The 14,929-nt window shown below is 46.2% G+C and overlaps 2 protein-coding genes across 3 annotated transcripts in view; one reads left to right on the top strand and one right to left on the bottom strand.

The window, feature by feature from the left end:
- LOC147887514 (small acidic protein 1-like) overlaps window positions 1-14,929 on the top strand; it is a 39,198-nt gene that overhangs the window by 4,184 nt on the left and 20,085 nt on the right. The gene's annotated exons all lie outside the window — the stretch shown is intronic.
- On the bottom strand, window positions 6,893-11,713 carry LOC147887515 (uncharacterized). The gene is made up of 3 exons (XM_087394328.1): window positions 11,486-11,713; window positions 11,257-11,361; window positions 6,893-6,979 (listed from the first exon to the last, which is right to left on the bottom strand). The coding sequence occupies exons 1-3, from the start codon at window positions 11,684-11,686 to the stop codon at window positions 6,893-6,895; spliced, it is 393 nt and encodes a 130-aa protein (XP_087250454.1). The 5' UTR covers window positions 11,687-11,713.

A 14,929-nucleotide genomic window follows, 5' to 3' on the forward strand; every position in this document is an offset into this window, starting at 1 on the left:
GACGGATGTCTTTAAATGGCTAAGCTACTGCTTCAAAGCCATGGTGCCTAGTGTTCATGAACTTTGGAGGGACTTATTAAAAGAGGCAGATGTCCCCTCGCACTCAAGCTGGATTTTAAATGACTCTGTAGGAGTGATTCCTGTTGTAAAATTTTTTAAATATTCTCGAAGCATTCAGGAAAAAGAGTCTCCCATTCTCCTTCAAACCTATGATTTTACGACGCTTTACACAAAGATTGAGCTCGAAGACCTAAAGTTTAGAATAAAAAAGCTAGTGGCTGAAGTTTTCAATCTGCGATTTGACAAAGATAGATGCAAAGTGCTAAAAGTTGAGAAAACAGCCTTATGCTTTGACTTCTTGTGGCTAAAAAATAAAGATCATGACATAGGTTCTAAAAAGAAAAGATACACAAAGGTAGTAAGTGTGGAAGATGTTTGCTCTTGGATAGATTTTCTTTTAGATAATCTTTACATCACAATAGGTGATTCTTTGTTTCAACAAATTATAGGAATCCCCATGGGCACTAATTGTGCAGTCTTTTTAGCAAATTTTTATCTTTTCACTTATGAATTTGAGTTCATGCAACATCTTATTTCTATCAATACCTACCCTATCATTTTACGTAAGCTTAGCCAAGTTAGGCGTTTTATAGATGATTTATTCGTACCAGATGTTCCTAACTTTTAAGACTTTATGTACAAAGACGCTAGTGCTTTTGGAGAAGGAATCTATCCTCGTGACTCTTGTGAACTAAACTGCACTTCAAGAGGGGATTCTTGTGTTTTCTTAGATCTTAGAATTTCTCAATCTATCATAGGATTAGAGGTTGATATATACGATAAACGTGAACAACTTGAATATAGTGGTTTACACATTATAAAAATGCTTCACATTGACTCAAACATTTCTGATTTGGCAAAATATGGAGTCATTTCTTTCCAATTCCATAGATTTTCCCGCCTTTGTACAACTAAGGAGTCTTTTATCACTCAATGTAGTAATTTGATCACTTTACTATTACACTGAGAAGGGAAGAGAGTAGTGGAAGAAGAGCAAGAGAGTGAGAGTGAGAGAGAGTGACACTCTAGTGCGGGTGTGAAGAAATGATGAGCCACACCACAAACTCACTTGTGTTTTATTAGGATTAGGTTTACCCTATGACTGTCTTAAGACAGTCATAGGTGTCCTATCTTTTAATGAAGGGTTGGCAATGTGCCTTTACCCCAACAACCTCCCACCTAAAGGCCAATGTGCCTAAAGGGGAGAAAAGAATAAAAAATTACAGCAATATATAGTCACTGTATACAAGACCATAAAATAAGAATGGTCTCATCCTAATCCCATGATGTGGCGGCAATGTGCAAACCGCTCTGTAGGCAGGCTCTTAGTGAGCAAATCTGCAGGATTATCATCAGTGTGCACTTTCACAAGCTCAAGTCGCTTGTCTTCCAGTACCTCCCTGATGAAATGATATTTCACTTCTATGTGCTTGGTCTTCTGATGAAAGACCAGATTCTTTGCCAACATGATAGCACTCTGACTATCACAATGCAAAACTGGCATATCTCCTTTAATGCCCAAATCTCCCACCAGCTGAGTAAGCCATATTGCTTCCTTGCAGGCCTCAGTGGCTGCAACATATTCAGCTTCTGTGGTTGACAGTGCAACGCATTTCTGCAACCGAGACACCCATGATATAGCACCTCCTGCAAATGTGAAAATATAACCGGTAGTAGACTTCCGGTTATCTGCATTCCCTGCATAGTCTGAATCTGTAAAACCATGCACCAATGCATCTTGCCTACCATAGCATATGCACAAGTCTTTGGTACCCTTGAGATACCTCAAGACACCTTTCACTGCTTCTCAATGCCGCTTGCCTGGATTTGCCATATACCTGCTGATGACTCCCACCGCAAAAGCAATATCCGGACGAGTGGCAACCATGGCATACATCAAAGATCCAACTGCAGATGCATATGGAATCTTGGCCATTTCAGCCTTATCATCATCTGATCTGGGGCTGTCCTTACTGCTGAGTTTTAAATGTGGAGGCAACGGGGTACTAATGGACTTCCCCCCCTCCATTTTAAACCTCTGCAGTACTTTGTCAATATACTCTTTCTGTGACAGAAACAAAAGTCCCTTGGACCTGTCACGAGTAATACGCATGCCAAGAATATGATTTGCATCACCCAAGTCTTTCATGTCAAAAGACTTATGCAGTTGTTTCTTCAAAGCACTAATCTCATGCTGAGATTTACTGGCAATAAGCATGTCATCCACATATAGAATGAGTAGCATCAAACTGCCATCCTTTGCCCGTTTGGTGTACAAGCAATGATCGGTCTCACACCGATGATACCCTTGGGACTGCATGAAGGCATCAAACTTCTTGTACCATTCCCTTGGCGCCTGCTTGAGTCCATACAAGCTCCTCTTGAGCTTACACACAAGCTGTTCTTTCCCTTTAACAGCATATCCCTCTGGCTGACTCATATAGATCTCATCATGAAGATCTCCGTGAAGAAAAGCTGTCTTCACATCCATCTGACATAAATCCATGTCGTCATGAGCAACAAGAGCTAACACTGCTCTCAAAGTACTACAGGGGAAAAGATATCAAAGTCAATGCCCTTTTCCTGCTTAAATCCCTTGGCAACCAATCTGGCCTTGTACCGAGGTAAAGCATTTGAATCAACTTTGACTTTGTAAACCCACTTGCATGGCAAAACTTTTCTGCCTGCAGGTAACTGCACCAAGTCCCATGTATCATTCTGAAGTAGGGAGTCCATTTCTGACTGCATGGCTTTCTCCCACTTCTTTTTCTCTGTTCTTCCCATAGCTTCCTTGAAGCTGGAAGGCTCACCACAATCTGTGAGCATGATAAAATCAGCCACATTATTGGCTCCTGGAACAAACCTGGCAGGAGGCCGTTGTGCACGGGTGCTCCTCCTCACAAAATGTTCCGGATTAGGCTGCTGTCCAGCCTGTTCTTCATGCATGACGGGTGGCTGTACCACCATATCTGGCTGTTCTACAGCCCCATCTGTTGGCACATCCAGTGGTGCATCATTGGCAAAATTATCTGGCTGATTTTCAGCCTGTATACCCTCTTGAACAGGGTGATCTGCAGCAGCCTGCTGCTGCATATAAATGGGCATTCTTTGCTGTCCAACATCATCATAAATAACCCTCCTGTATTCCACAGGTTGCACGGGTTCCTTGTGTACACTATCTTCTTTAAAGATGACATCATTGCTGCGTATAATCTTCCGTTTAACGGGATCCCATAACCTGTACCCCATTTCACCTTCGTCACCATAACCCATAAAGATGCATCTGATAGACTTCGGATCCAGTTTGGTGCGTAGGTCTTTGCGTACATGAGCAAAGCACTCGCAGCCAAATACACGTAAGTGCTTATATGAGGGTGGCTTGCCAGACCACACCTCCTCTGGCACTTTCAACTCCAAAGCCTTATTTGGTGACCTGTTAATAATGTGAACTGCTGTTTGCACGGCTTCTGCCCAAAAGCCATGGGGTAATGCAGCATAAGACAACATACATCGAACCTTCTCTTGAATAGTTCGATTCATCCGCTCACTTGCACCATTTTGAGATGCATTATGAGGGGCTGTGAGTTCCTGTTTGATGCCCTTAGCTTGGCAAAACTGCACAAAAGCATGTGACACATACTCACCCCCATTATCGGATCTGAGGCATTTCAGCCTACGACCTGTCCGATTCTCAACTTGAGCGACAAACTTCTTGAAAGCATCTAAGGCATCTCCCTTATGCTTCAAGAAATAGACCCACACCTTACGTGTGGCATCATCAATGAAAGTAATAAAATATTTTGCACCCCCTAGTGATAGCTGTGGCATCTCACACAAATCAGTGTGCACTAGATCAAGTGGTGCTCTATTCTGGGGAGTTCTCCTCTTATGAGGAGTGACAGAGTGCTTGCCAAAAATACAATGATCACAGGTAGGCAAATCTGAAAAAGAGAGAGGCGGCAGATAACCCAAACGTGACAGTTCTTGCATTCCTTTAACAGACATGTGTCCCAACCGGCTATGCCACAATGAAACCTTTGGCAGCTCGGTTATGGCAACAACATGATTACCCACACTGGAAACATAAAGAGGGTACAAGGTATCACTCTTAAAACCCTCAGCCACTACAGTCTGGCCATCAGTAATCACCCATTTGGAATCCCCAAATGTGGTGTGGTAACCACTGTCATCCAATAAGCCAGTGCTAATCAGATTTTTCTTGATTTGCGGCACATGGCGAACACCATTAAGCATAAATGACTGTCCATCAGGAAATACTATCTGTATACTGCCAATCCCTGCAATCTGACATGCATAGTTGTTCCCAAGATGAACAACTCCATGAGTACCTGTGTAGGAAGTAAACCACTCCCTATGAGGAGTAACATGAAAAGAGGCACCTGAATCCAAGAGCCAGGTGTGCATGTCATGGCCATCAATAACCAAAGCATGTGCTATTACAGCAGAAGAGCATAAAACATCATGTATGTCAGTGTCACTGTCCTCTGCTGCAACATTCACTGCATCCAAGTCATCTGCCTTGGCCTTGCCTTTGCCTTTGCTTGCATTTCCTGCATCCTTTGTTTCAGCCTTCTTGGCTTTCTGATCCCGTATGAACTTGAAGCACTTAGACTTCACATGTCCCTTCTTTCCACAATAAAAGCATTCAATGTCCTTTTTGCCACGGGACTGACTGCGGGATTTGGACTTACTAGCAGATCTCCCCTTCTGCTGAGTCCTGCCTCTGTCCTGTACCTGCAAAGCATTTGAAGACTTGCTGCCCGCATTATTCTTCCTGCTCATCTCCTCCATAAGGAGAGAGCTCTCTACATCAGCATAAATAAGAGTGGCATTCGAGTTTGACAGGGTGGTCTTGAAAGTGTCCCAACTCTCGGGGAGGGTACACAGCAAGAAAGTAGCCTTGAACTCCTCATCAAGGTTCAACCCCTGTGCAATCAGCTGTGTAAAGATAGCATTGAACTCACTCAAGTGTGAGGTCATAGCTGTACCTTCATGCGAAGATCGACCAGCTTCTTCAGCCAATAAACCTTACTGGCTGAGCTCTTTTGGGCATACAATTCTTCTAGTCTTTGCCATAGACCATAAGAGGTCTTTTCAGCCTATACATTGAACACAAGAGTGTCTGAAATAGTGAGCATGATAGCTGCCCTTGCAGACAAATCAAGCTCTTCCCAGTCATCAGCTGCCATGTCAGATGGCTTGACACCCTTCACCCTTATGGGCTTAGCAATCTTCTTTAACAGAAGTACATTCAAGCACTGTTCTGCCCATAATGCATAGTTGTGTGCTCCTTCCAGTTTCTTTATGTTCAGAATTGAAGAATCACCTCCCCCTGATGCCATATCAGATGAGGAAAGTACCTGACTCCCTGGAAGTAAAAAGACTGAATAAAAATTCTGATTTCTCAGAAAAAACCTGCTCTATTCAAGAGCCAGAAGCACTTTCAATGGTGCTGTTTTTACTGTCAGTAAAATCTGCAGCAAAACAGTAAATGACCCTGCAAATACTGTACCTTCCTTCACACTGTTCTGAGCTCAAAGAGGCATAAAAACAGTTTCAGACTGCTGCAGCTGCTCAACAAGTGCTTAACAGTGCATAATCATCTGACAAAACCACCAACACTGCTGTAAACACTGCTGTACTGACTGTACTCATCACTTCTCCCACCTCAGATGAGGTATTGCACTGAGTTAAATTGCAGAAATCACTTGACAAACACCCAAAAAACAGTAAATGACCCTTCAGCCTGTCACAAAACCTGCAACAGTAAATGGGATAAATCCCAAGCAATCACCCTTATACCAAGGGGAGAAAATGCATCTGAAGATCTCTGTCGGTAACCCAAGTGCTATCAAACAAAGTCTGGGCAAAAGCCCCTTGATCTGACACCTGAATCAAGTGGAGAACACCTCAACACTGAGGTAGCATGCGATATGAAAATCTCTCTGACACTTGTACCTGACAATGTGCAATGCATAGACTGCCCCTGTGTACTCAGTAACAACACAAATCACAAAGTACAAACACCAAGAAGAAAATCTTTTGAGCACTGTCAACGATGGGCAGTTAGGGACCGAGTAAACTCGATGCGCCCTGACCAAGCGTGGCTCAACTGAGATTTTCAAAGTGCGTACAAAGAATGTGACCTGCAACAAATGTCACCAAATGCACTGCGGAAACAAAGCAAATGTGTGCTCCCTGGCTACACACTGCCTCAAGGCATATACTGCAAACACATCCAGGCAAAAGCCCTTTGAAATGGTCACCCAAAACTGAGAATTGCACTTAGTAAATGCATAGAAGCTTCTGCAAAACAAGCATCTGACCTTCCTGAAAGACAAGTAACTGCGCAAACACCACCACTGTGGCACAAGTCACCTCAAGCGTGAGTGACACGAGAGTACTTGCTGTACCTCAACAAATGCACAGTATACAGCTGAAATGCTTCAGGAATGCATCAGGAATGCTTCATGTACTGCGTGTACATGCACAAAGCAGAGTGCTTCAGCACTATTCCTCTTCCAAACAAAATGTGTGTGTCTGCTGTACTTTTCAGTACCTGCAGAGTACCTGCTGTACTTCTGTCCCTGCAGCAGGCACGCTTCCCCCAAAAAAAAGTCGAGTCTTTGCAGCAAAAAAAAAACGAGTCCTGCTGTACTTTACTGTACCTGCAGGTGGGTGAAGGACTGCAGGTGAGTCGCCGCCCTGCAGTCACCGTCGTACAGTTGTACGGCAGTCCGTACGACTGTACGGACAGTCTGTACGGTTGCCGTGGAGTAGCGCGACGCCCGAAGAGCTTGCTGCTATGCAGCTATAGCAGCTGCTGTGCAGCTGCCTGATGCAGCTCCGCCCTGCAGCTGTCAGCAGCTGCTGTACAACCCACGACCCACGTCGCCACCTGTGCCCACGCCCGAACGGCTCCCGTGTCCACGAAACAGCCCGCGCCCTAGCTGCGAAAATGCGCCGCCGCCCTGCAGCCTGCGAAAAAACGCCGCCGCCCTGCGATGTCGAGCCCGTCCGTACGACTGTACGGATGACGTACGGTCGTACGGCGCTGTCCGTACGGAAAAGGGTAGGCTAGGGAGTGGAAGGGGTTGGGTAGGCTCTGATACCAGTTGAGAAGGGAAGAGAGTAGTGGAAGAAGAGCAAGAGAGTGAGAGTGAGAGAGAGTGACACTCTAGTGCGGGTGTGAAGAAATGATGAGCCACACCACAAACTCACTTGTGTTTTATTAGGATTAGGTTTACCCTATGACTGTCTTAAGACAGTCATAGGTGTCCTATCTTTTAATGAAGGGTTGGCAATGTGCCTTTACCCCAACATACACAAGAGGTATAATCCAAGGAAAATAATGAAAAAAGTATGCACAATCTTAGATATGAAGTCTTTTATCGATGGTGTATCGGCCTTAGGTATGTTTAGAATGATTGAACATAAGCTGAAAACAAAAAGCGGGGAGCTGAATAGCTCGTTTTTCCTTTAGTTTCAAAAGAGAGTTTGTTTGAGTATGCTTGTGCTTTCTAAGTTAGAAATGTATTTTTGAGTCTTTGTAGGAAACAATACATAAGTGTAAAGGACCATTTAGTTTTTTATGTTTTAAATAAGAGTGAGTGAGAGAGAGAGAGAGAGAGAGAGAGAGAGAGAGAGAGCGATATTCCAGTTTTTTGGAAGATTTTGTTTCTTGACTTGCTTGTTTATTTTTGCTTAGTCACTTGCTTCCTTTCTTCTTTATTTCTTGTTTTCTTTCTCTTTAGTTTATTTGACGTATTTTAGTAAGCACTGGGTTTGCCCAAGAGACTCCGTGGGTCTTTAGAAACCTAGTATAACTGCTTATGCTTGGGCACTGATGACGACATAAGTGTTGCTTTGCTTGCTAAGTATGTCTTCCTTTTGTTTTTCTTAAAGTTTTTGTTTACCTCTTTTTTCTTCTCTTTCATATTCTCTTTTATTTTCTCTTTTAATTTTTGTGTAGATTTTTGATCTTTAGAACAACAAAAAATCTAAATTTGTATGATTGGACTTATTCTAGTCCTACAAAGGTATATTATTCTCCATGTCCATCACCTTTCTTCCCAGGGCTGCAAGTTGGAGCATGACCTCTCTAACTTCTTGCTATAGAAAATATATCTGTTCTTGTGGGTCTGAGCCGATCCTTCACCCGTTGTGCAATGTATAGGGGCTGGATGTTGCTGCGATATCAGAGTAGGAGGGTTTACTGATAGGGGTTGTGACAAAGGTCTTCATCTTCGCAAACTCCTTCGGGAACTCCATGGCGGTCTGTGCATGAATTGGAGGCTCCTCTAACATCCCAAACTGAGCCTGGGGCTCAGCTCAGCTTGGGGCTGGGTTGGACAGCCACCCCTACGCCTACTTGATGCGTTGGAGACGATGCCTAGGACTGATGCATGGTGGCTTCCCTATGGCGGTGATGCTCCTTGCTAGTAGCGCTGCTGGTTGCTGTTGCTACTGCTAGTTGTTGGCGACGGACGGGCTATGCGATGGGCCATGGAGGGCATACGCAGGGGCTTCGTGACGGATGGGACATAGGGGCTATGTGATGGGCTATGCAGAATGAGGCTATGAGCATGCAGAGAGAGAGAGAGAGAGAGAGAGAGAGAGAGAGAGAGAGAGATTTAATGTCAACTGGACGTTTTCAGTCAACCCTCAGCCCACTTTTATGATTGCGTTTGCTTCAGAATTAGCACACACACAACGGCAAGGGACATAGCAGCACAGTAGACAAGAGAAGATAGAGAACACGAGCTTGGAGGCAAAAGAAAAATGGGACTAGGAATTACTCCTATCTGTGGTCAAACTGTTAAGTTGTGGCCATATTCCCCACTGTCATACTTCTGAATATGTTGTGATGCAGCTTCAAGATTAAAACTGTCGTGCATATCTTGTTCTTGCTGAACAAGCTGCTCCTTATCATTGTGTGTAATTTTACTTTGGCATCCTTTGCTATCATCTCTGTGGTCTTTTATATTTTCTTCTTGTATGGATACCATACAATGCTCGATACTCACCTTCTCCTCCGTACAAATTTTTTTTTGTGAGGAGGGATGGATTGCAATGAAGGCCAAGCTTGGGCCCCGTTAGTGAGGGTTAATGCTAATTTGGATAGGGGACTTTAGGCTAGCATTTGGATAGGGGACTTTAGGCCTGGAGAGGGCAAAAAGGAGACATAGTGGAGGGGGGACTATAGAAGTCCACCTCCCCACCCTTTTTACTCACTTTTTGATGTAATATCTAATCTTGTCTGCCCTCTTTCTTCCTTCTCCTACTTGCGTACTCTCTCTCTCTCTCTCTCTTTTTGGCCCATCATCTCTTATTGGGACGATCTCTATTAAGAGACGAGATCCACATGCCAAGTTCCTATGGGCTTGGGCCCGACGACCTCCCAGTGAGGACCTCTTCATCTCTGCTACTTTCCCCCTGAGACCTCACATTTTGCCATGGACCTATGCGAGCAGGCTAAGACCTCACCAGACGCGGACCTTTACCTTGAGATCATGGATTTTTCGAGCTGCGGGAAAGTTCTCCTTGTTGGGGACTACAATGCGAGGATAGGTACACACAAGGCATCACCTCTGGATTTCCATGATGATTCTATCTTATTATCAGATGTTGGTATAGATGAGGCCGGGATGTCTTGAGTCTCCACAGATAGGGGGGCCCTAGTCACATCCTATAGACATGCACTGCTAGACATGGGTAGGATGCATGATCTTATAATCTAGAATAGCCGAGTTGTTGGCCCTTCTTGGGTGGTGTAATGAAGGGGGGAAAAGGGCCAATTTAGAGGCCTTTTAGGTGGAAAATGTGGGGGACTATATACGTCCCCATTGTTAGAAATGACCCAACAGAGGGTACACACAGCGGAAGACTTATAGTAATGCCCAGGAGCTCACATAGTGTGGTGTGGGTGTGGAATCTTATGTGCATTCAATAGATGTGCAGACTCGTCAATAGACAATGAACCAACCAGATAGAGAAACCACCAAAAAATATATATTTCCGTCCAAAACTATGGACACAATACAAGAGGGACAGATCCAGAGTCCCACCAATGGTGTGGTCCTCTGATCTTACCACAAGGTCCTTCTCCTATCAGCTGGCTATCTCTAGACTCGAGCCCGCATGCTCCACCTGGAGCTTCTGTAGACTTTCCGTCTTTTGACCTCAGCTCCTTGCTGCCCTAGAAGACAGCCAAGGTCTCAGCCTCATACTGAGCTAAGTCTGCAGCAACACTGGTACTCCTTCAGCTTCTGGATGTAGGCCCCAAGGGTTGTGCTCTGCTGCTCCTTTCTGCTCTGCCGGAAGCTGTACTGCTGGATGCTGAAATGAGGCAAGAGCCTCTCCTTTTATAGGCCTAGGGCCTTGCTGAAAAAACCGAGCAGCCTGCAGCAGACTGGCCGACCAGTCTGTGGCTGGTCCAGCCCTATAAGGGCTCACAGCCTGGGGCTTTTATGGCCCAAACTTCCAGGGCCTTTGGCCCTCCATTCAAGGCAGGGGTCCAGCCTATATAAGGCATGCCTTCTGCCCACAGACAGTCACATTTGCTGCTCCACATCTGCGCCTGCACATCCTGCGCCTCTGCCAGGCCCTTCCCAGCCACGTGTCCTGCACCGTACTGTCCTGTACATCCTGCTGTCTTGACCCGCCTGTACCGCGCCATCATCAGGGTTTGTTGCAGGCTCTTTACCTGCCCACTGCCCTCGCCATATGGCCTGCCATGCTGACGCCATCTGCAGGTCGCAATCCTGTGAGGTGCTGCCCATGTGGCAGCCCCCTCTCTTTCTTCTCTCTTGGGCACATCCTGCCCTGAGTCTCCCTCCCCCACGCACTCCTCATTTGGGGGCTTACAGATGGGGAGGTGACCTTTCCAACACCCCCTCTCACCGACACATCTCGGCCCAATGCAGGTCCATCTTTGGTAGCACCTCCTTCAGTCACATTTCCGCCTTCGAACTCGAGCAATCCAGCCGTCATGATCTTCCAGTTGTCCCCCTCATAATGAGTGAACGACTTGGAGTCTTCGAGGCACCATGCTCTGAGGGTCTGTTTCAACCCGTCCTTACTTTGGCAAGGTCTGCAACCAATGAATATTTCCAGATAACGTGGACCATGAACTCTCGCTGAGTTCTCAAGCAGGTACTCTTTTGGCTTCAGTACTCTTTGTCCATCACCTTCTAGCAATCTGCGTCCAAGATTTGAAGAAGCACCAATACTTCCCCTTCTGCCTTCGAAGAAGGCCAATTCCTTCCAATCTCTTATCACCTGAGACAAATGAAGAGCATAATCTCTCCACAGCATGCTATAAAGGCTCAAATGCAGAATATCAAATACATACCAGACTGTTGTACTGCCTGAATGTTCGCTTTGAAAGCAAACTCTCATTGACCAAGCGCTTGTGTAATCCTGTACTGTCCCCTTCTGAACTCCAGCATCCATCTGACCATGAGACCCCAGGGCCTTCCATGGAATCCACCCTCGTGTCAGTGTCAACAGCCACACACCTGGAAGGTACCAAGCGCTCCATGCTGTCCTTCACCTTCACAAAGGCATCTGACTCCTCGTCGACCCACATCTCTATGTCAGACATCCTCACTGTGATTTCTGGATCAACATATCTGACCTCGGTAACACTCGGTGATGTCCTCAGGAACAACTCCTCGATTACCACATTTGCTTTGGCCTCTCCCTCTGAATCTGAGTCAGACTCCTTTTTGTTTTTCAGATCCGCCTTTTTCTTTCTGCAGTCCTTTGCAAAATGTCCTGGCGTATCACAGTAGAAGCACTTCTTATGCTTCCATTTCGAAGTCCCCTCGTTGCCACCGTTAGGCTTGCCCTTTCCTTTGCCAACGGAATCCTTTGCTAGCATCGCCTTGTCGTCTTTGTCCTCGTTGTAGAGCTTCTCCCGAGCTTCCTCCTGTAGCAGTAATGGACACAACTCCTCAAACGTCAGAGGTTTGGTCCTCTGTCCTGTTGTCACAGCCGTAACAAAGCTCTTGAAACTCCGAGGCAGTCTCCGCAGTACCATCAAGGCCAAATGGCATGAGTCTATCTTCTGACCAATTGCTGCCAGCTGATCCCTCACCACCTTGACCTTCGTCAAATGGCTATTTACTGTATCTCCTTCTTCCATATCAAGATTGTAGAGTTGATGCTGAAGAAGCACAATCCGGGAGGTATTGTCTGTCTCGTACAGATCCTTCAGGGTGGCCCACGCCTCTACTGACGTCTCGGCTAGCTGGATATGCGGAAGCACGGAGTCTGCCGTAGTCCCTATGATTATTGCCAGGGCATGGGCATCTCTGTCTTCCCAAGCTTCGAGCTCCTCTCTGTCTACTGCCATGAATATCTTCCCTTGCCTATCCACTATGTGCTCCGGCTTCGACTCCACTCCCGTGGTGAGCTTCCACAGCTTCCGAGCCACTAACTGACTCCGGATCTTCACTTTCCAGATCGGGTAATTAGTCCCGTCTAGGTTCTCAGACTCTCCAAAGTTAGGGATAGTGAAAGAGAGAAAACTGAGGGAGGAGGAAGGGAAAGCAGGGGGCTGAAGAGGCTGTAGAGGTCGACATCTCTGCTGTTTATACCACACAGCAAAGTCAACCAAACTCAATTTCAGTAAACCAGAACTTTGAACGCACCTGACTGAACCTGAGTCACCCTCCTTGCAAGGGCACAATCCTTCAGTCGTGGAAGTCGATTCCCTAGAGCTTCTGAATTAGGGTCGTCCTTCAGCAAGGTCCCTGCCTTCAGGCTCCCACACCTGTGAGCCTCCTACTTGGGCTCTGATACCATTTTAAAAATGACCCAACAGAGGGTACACGCAGCGGAAGACTTATAGTAATTCCCAGGAGCTCACACAGTGTGGTGTGGGTGTGGAATCAAAAAAACTTCTTTACTTATGTGCATTCAATAGATGTGCAGACTCATCAATAGACAATGAACCAACCAGATAGAGAAACCACCAAAATATATATATTTCTGTCCAAAACTATGGACACAATACAAGAGGGACAGATCCAGAGTCCCACCAATGGTGTGGTCCTCTGATCTTACCACAAGGTCCTCCTATCAGCTGGCTATCTCTAGACTCGAGCCCGCGTGCTCCACTTGGAGCTTCTGTAGACTTTCCGTCCTTTGATCTCAGCTCCTTGCTGCCCTAGAAGACAGCCAAGGTCTCAGCCTCACACTGAGCTAAGTCTGCAGCAACACTGGTACTCCTTCAGCTTCTGGATGTAGGCCCCAAGGGTTGTGCTCTGCTGCTCCTTTCTGCTCTGCCGGAAGCTGAACTGCTGGATGCTGAAATGAGGCAAGAGCCTCTCCTTTTATAGGCCTAGGGCCTTGCTGAAAAAACCGAGCAGCCTGCAGCAGACTGGCCGACCAGACTGGCCGACCAGTCTGTGGCTGGTCCAGCCCTATAAGGGCTCACAGCCCGGGGCTTTTATGGCCCAAACTTCCAGGGCCTTTGGCCCTCCATTCAAGGCAGGGGTCCAGCCTATATAAGGCATGCCTTCTGCCCACAGACAGTCACATTTGCTGCTCCACATCTGCGCCTGCACATCCTGCGCCTCTGCCAGGCCCTTCCCAGCCACGTGTCCTGCACCGTACTGTCCTGTACATCCTGCTGTCCTGACCCGCCTGTACCGCGCCATCATCAGGGTCTGTTGCAGGCCCTTTACCTGCCCACTACCCTCGCCATATGGCCTGCCATGCTGACGCCATCTGCAGGTCGCAATCCTGTGAGGTGCTGCCCATGTGGCAGCCCCCTCTCTTTCTTCTCTCTTGGGCACAGCCTGCCCTGGGTCTCCCTCCCCCACACACTCCTCATTTGGGGGCTTACAGATGGGGAGGTGACCTTTCCAACACCCATTCACCCCCTATTGTACACTTGTGATGTGTGAAGATCCACGCTTTTCGAAAATGCAAATGTGTGCAATGCATGCAGAATTTGAATGCCGATTGGCCCTCCAATGGGGAAGAGCGCCCTCGTGAGAGTACTTGTTTCTTTTCGACCTACATGCAAGGTGGGAGAGAGATGACGGATGAATGCAATGTGTTAGAAAGAATGCTACGTGAGATTCACAATGAAAGGGTGATACCCTTTCATTAATGTCCCTTGAGATCACTCAAGTTCCATCTTCCCATTTACACCTACCCTTAGCCTATGACCACCCTTTCATTAATGTCCCTTGAGATCACTCAAGTTCCATCTTCCCATTTACACCTACCCTTAGCCTATGACCCATGCACCTACCATTCAATGCACTCTAATGCACCCTTTCCCTTTCCTATTGCCCCTAGGACCTAGACACGTGTGTGCACATCTTTATTACTAATCATTGGCCAATGTTACATAGTTTTGGCGGTACTATTTACACCGCTTGATCTATCATAAATACAAACATATAACCGCACCATCAAATTGGCGCCTAACAATAATAAAGTTCTAATGACTATTAATTAACTAAATAATCATTTCTCTTGTCATGACACTCCCTCCTGCTTGAATGAGTAGAAGTCCTCTTCTGGATTATTGCTTGTCTCTTCCTCTTATGTGCACTTTCTCTTGTTACTTCTGCCATTGCATCGCCTCTTTGTAATCTGCGAGTATCTGTGGAAAATCTGTAAAGAACTCTTCTTCCATCCATTGTGCATCACTAGCTGGCTGGTTTTTAAACTTCAGTAAATACATATATCTCTTCTTTCCACGAGTACTCTTCTCTTTATGGTATACGATCTGTTCCGGAGTAAGAACTTCAGTCCCATCTTCAAGTTCAGGCTCTTCCTGCTGCTGAGTATCCAAAAACGCAGAAGTATCGCCACGGTATCTCTT

This window comes from Dipteris shenzhenensis, chromosome 23, assembly GCF_047967505.1.
Source record: "Dipteris shenzhenensis isolate YYH24624 ecotype China chromosome 23, Dip_SZ_1.0, whole genome shotgun sequence".
Lineage (NCBI taxonomy): Eukaryota > Viridiplantae > Streptophyta > Polypodiopsida > Gleicheniales > Dipteridaceae > Dipteris > Dipteris shenzhenensis.

Coding starts and splice junctions, on each gene's coding strand:
- LOC147887515 (XM_087394328.1), bottom strand. CDS start 11,686: ATGTCTGACATAGAGATGTGGGTCGACGAGGAGTCAGATGCCTTTGTG. Junction 11,362..11,485: donor CAGGATTACACAAGCGCTTG/GTCAATGAGAGT, acceptor CATTTGTCTCAG/GTGATAAGAGATTGGAAGGA. Junction 6,980..11,256: donor TAGAAGGTGATGGACAAAGA/GTACTGAAGCCA, acceptor GCGTGGGCACAG/GTGGCGACGTGGGTCGTGGG.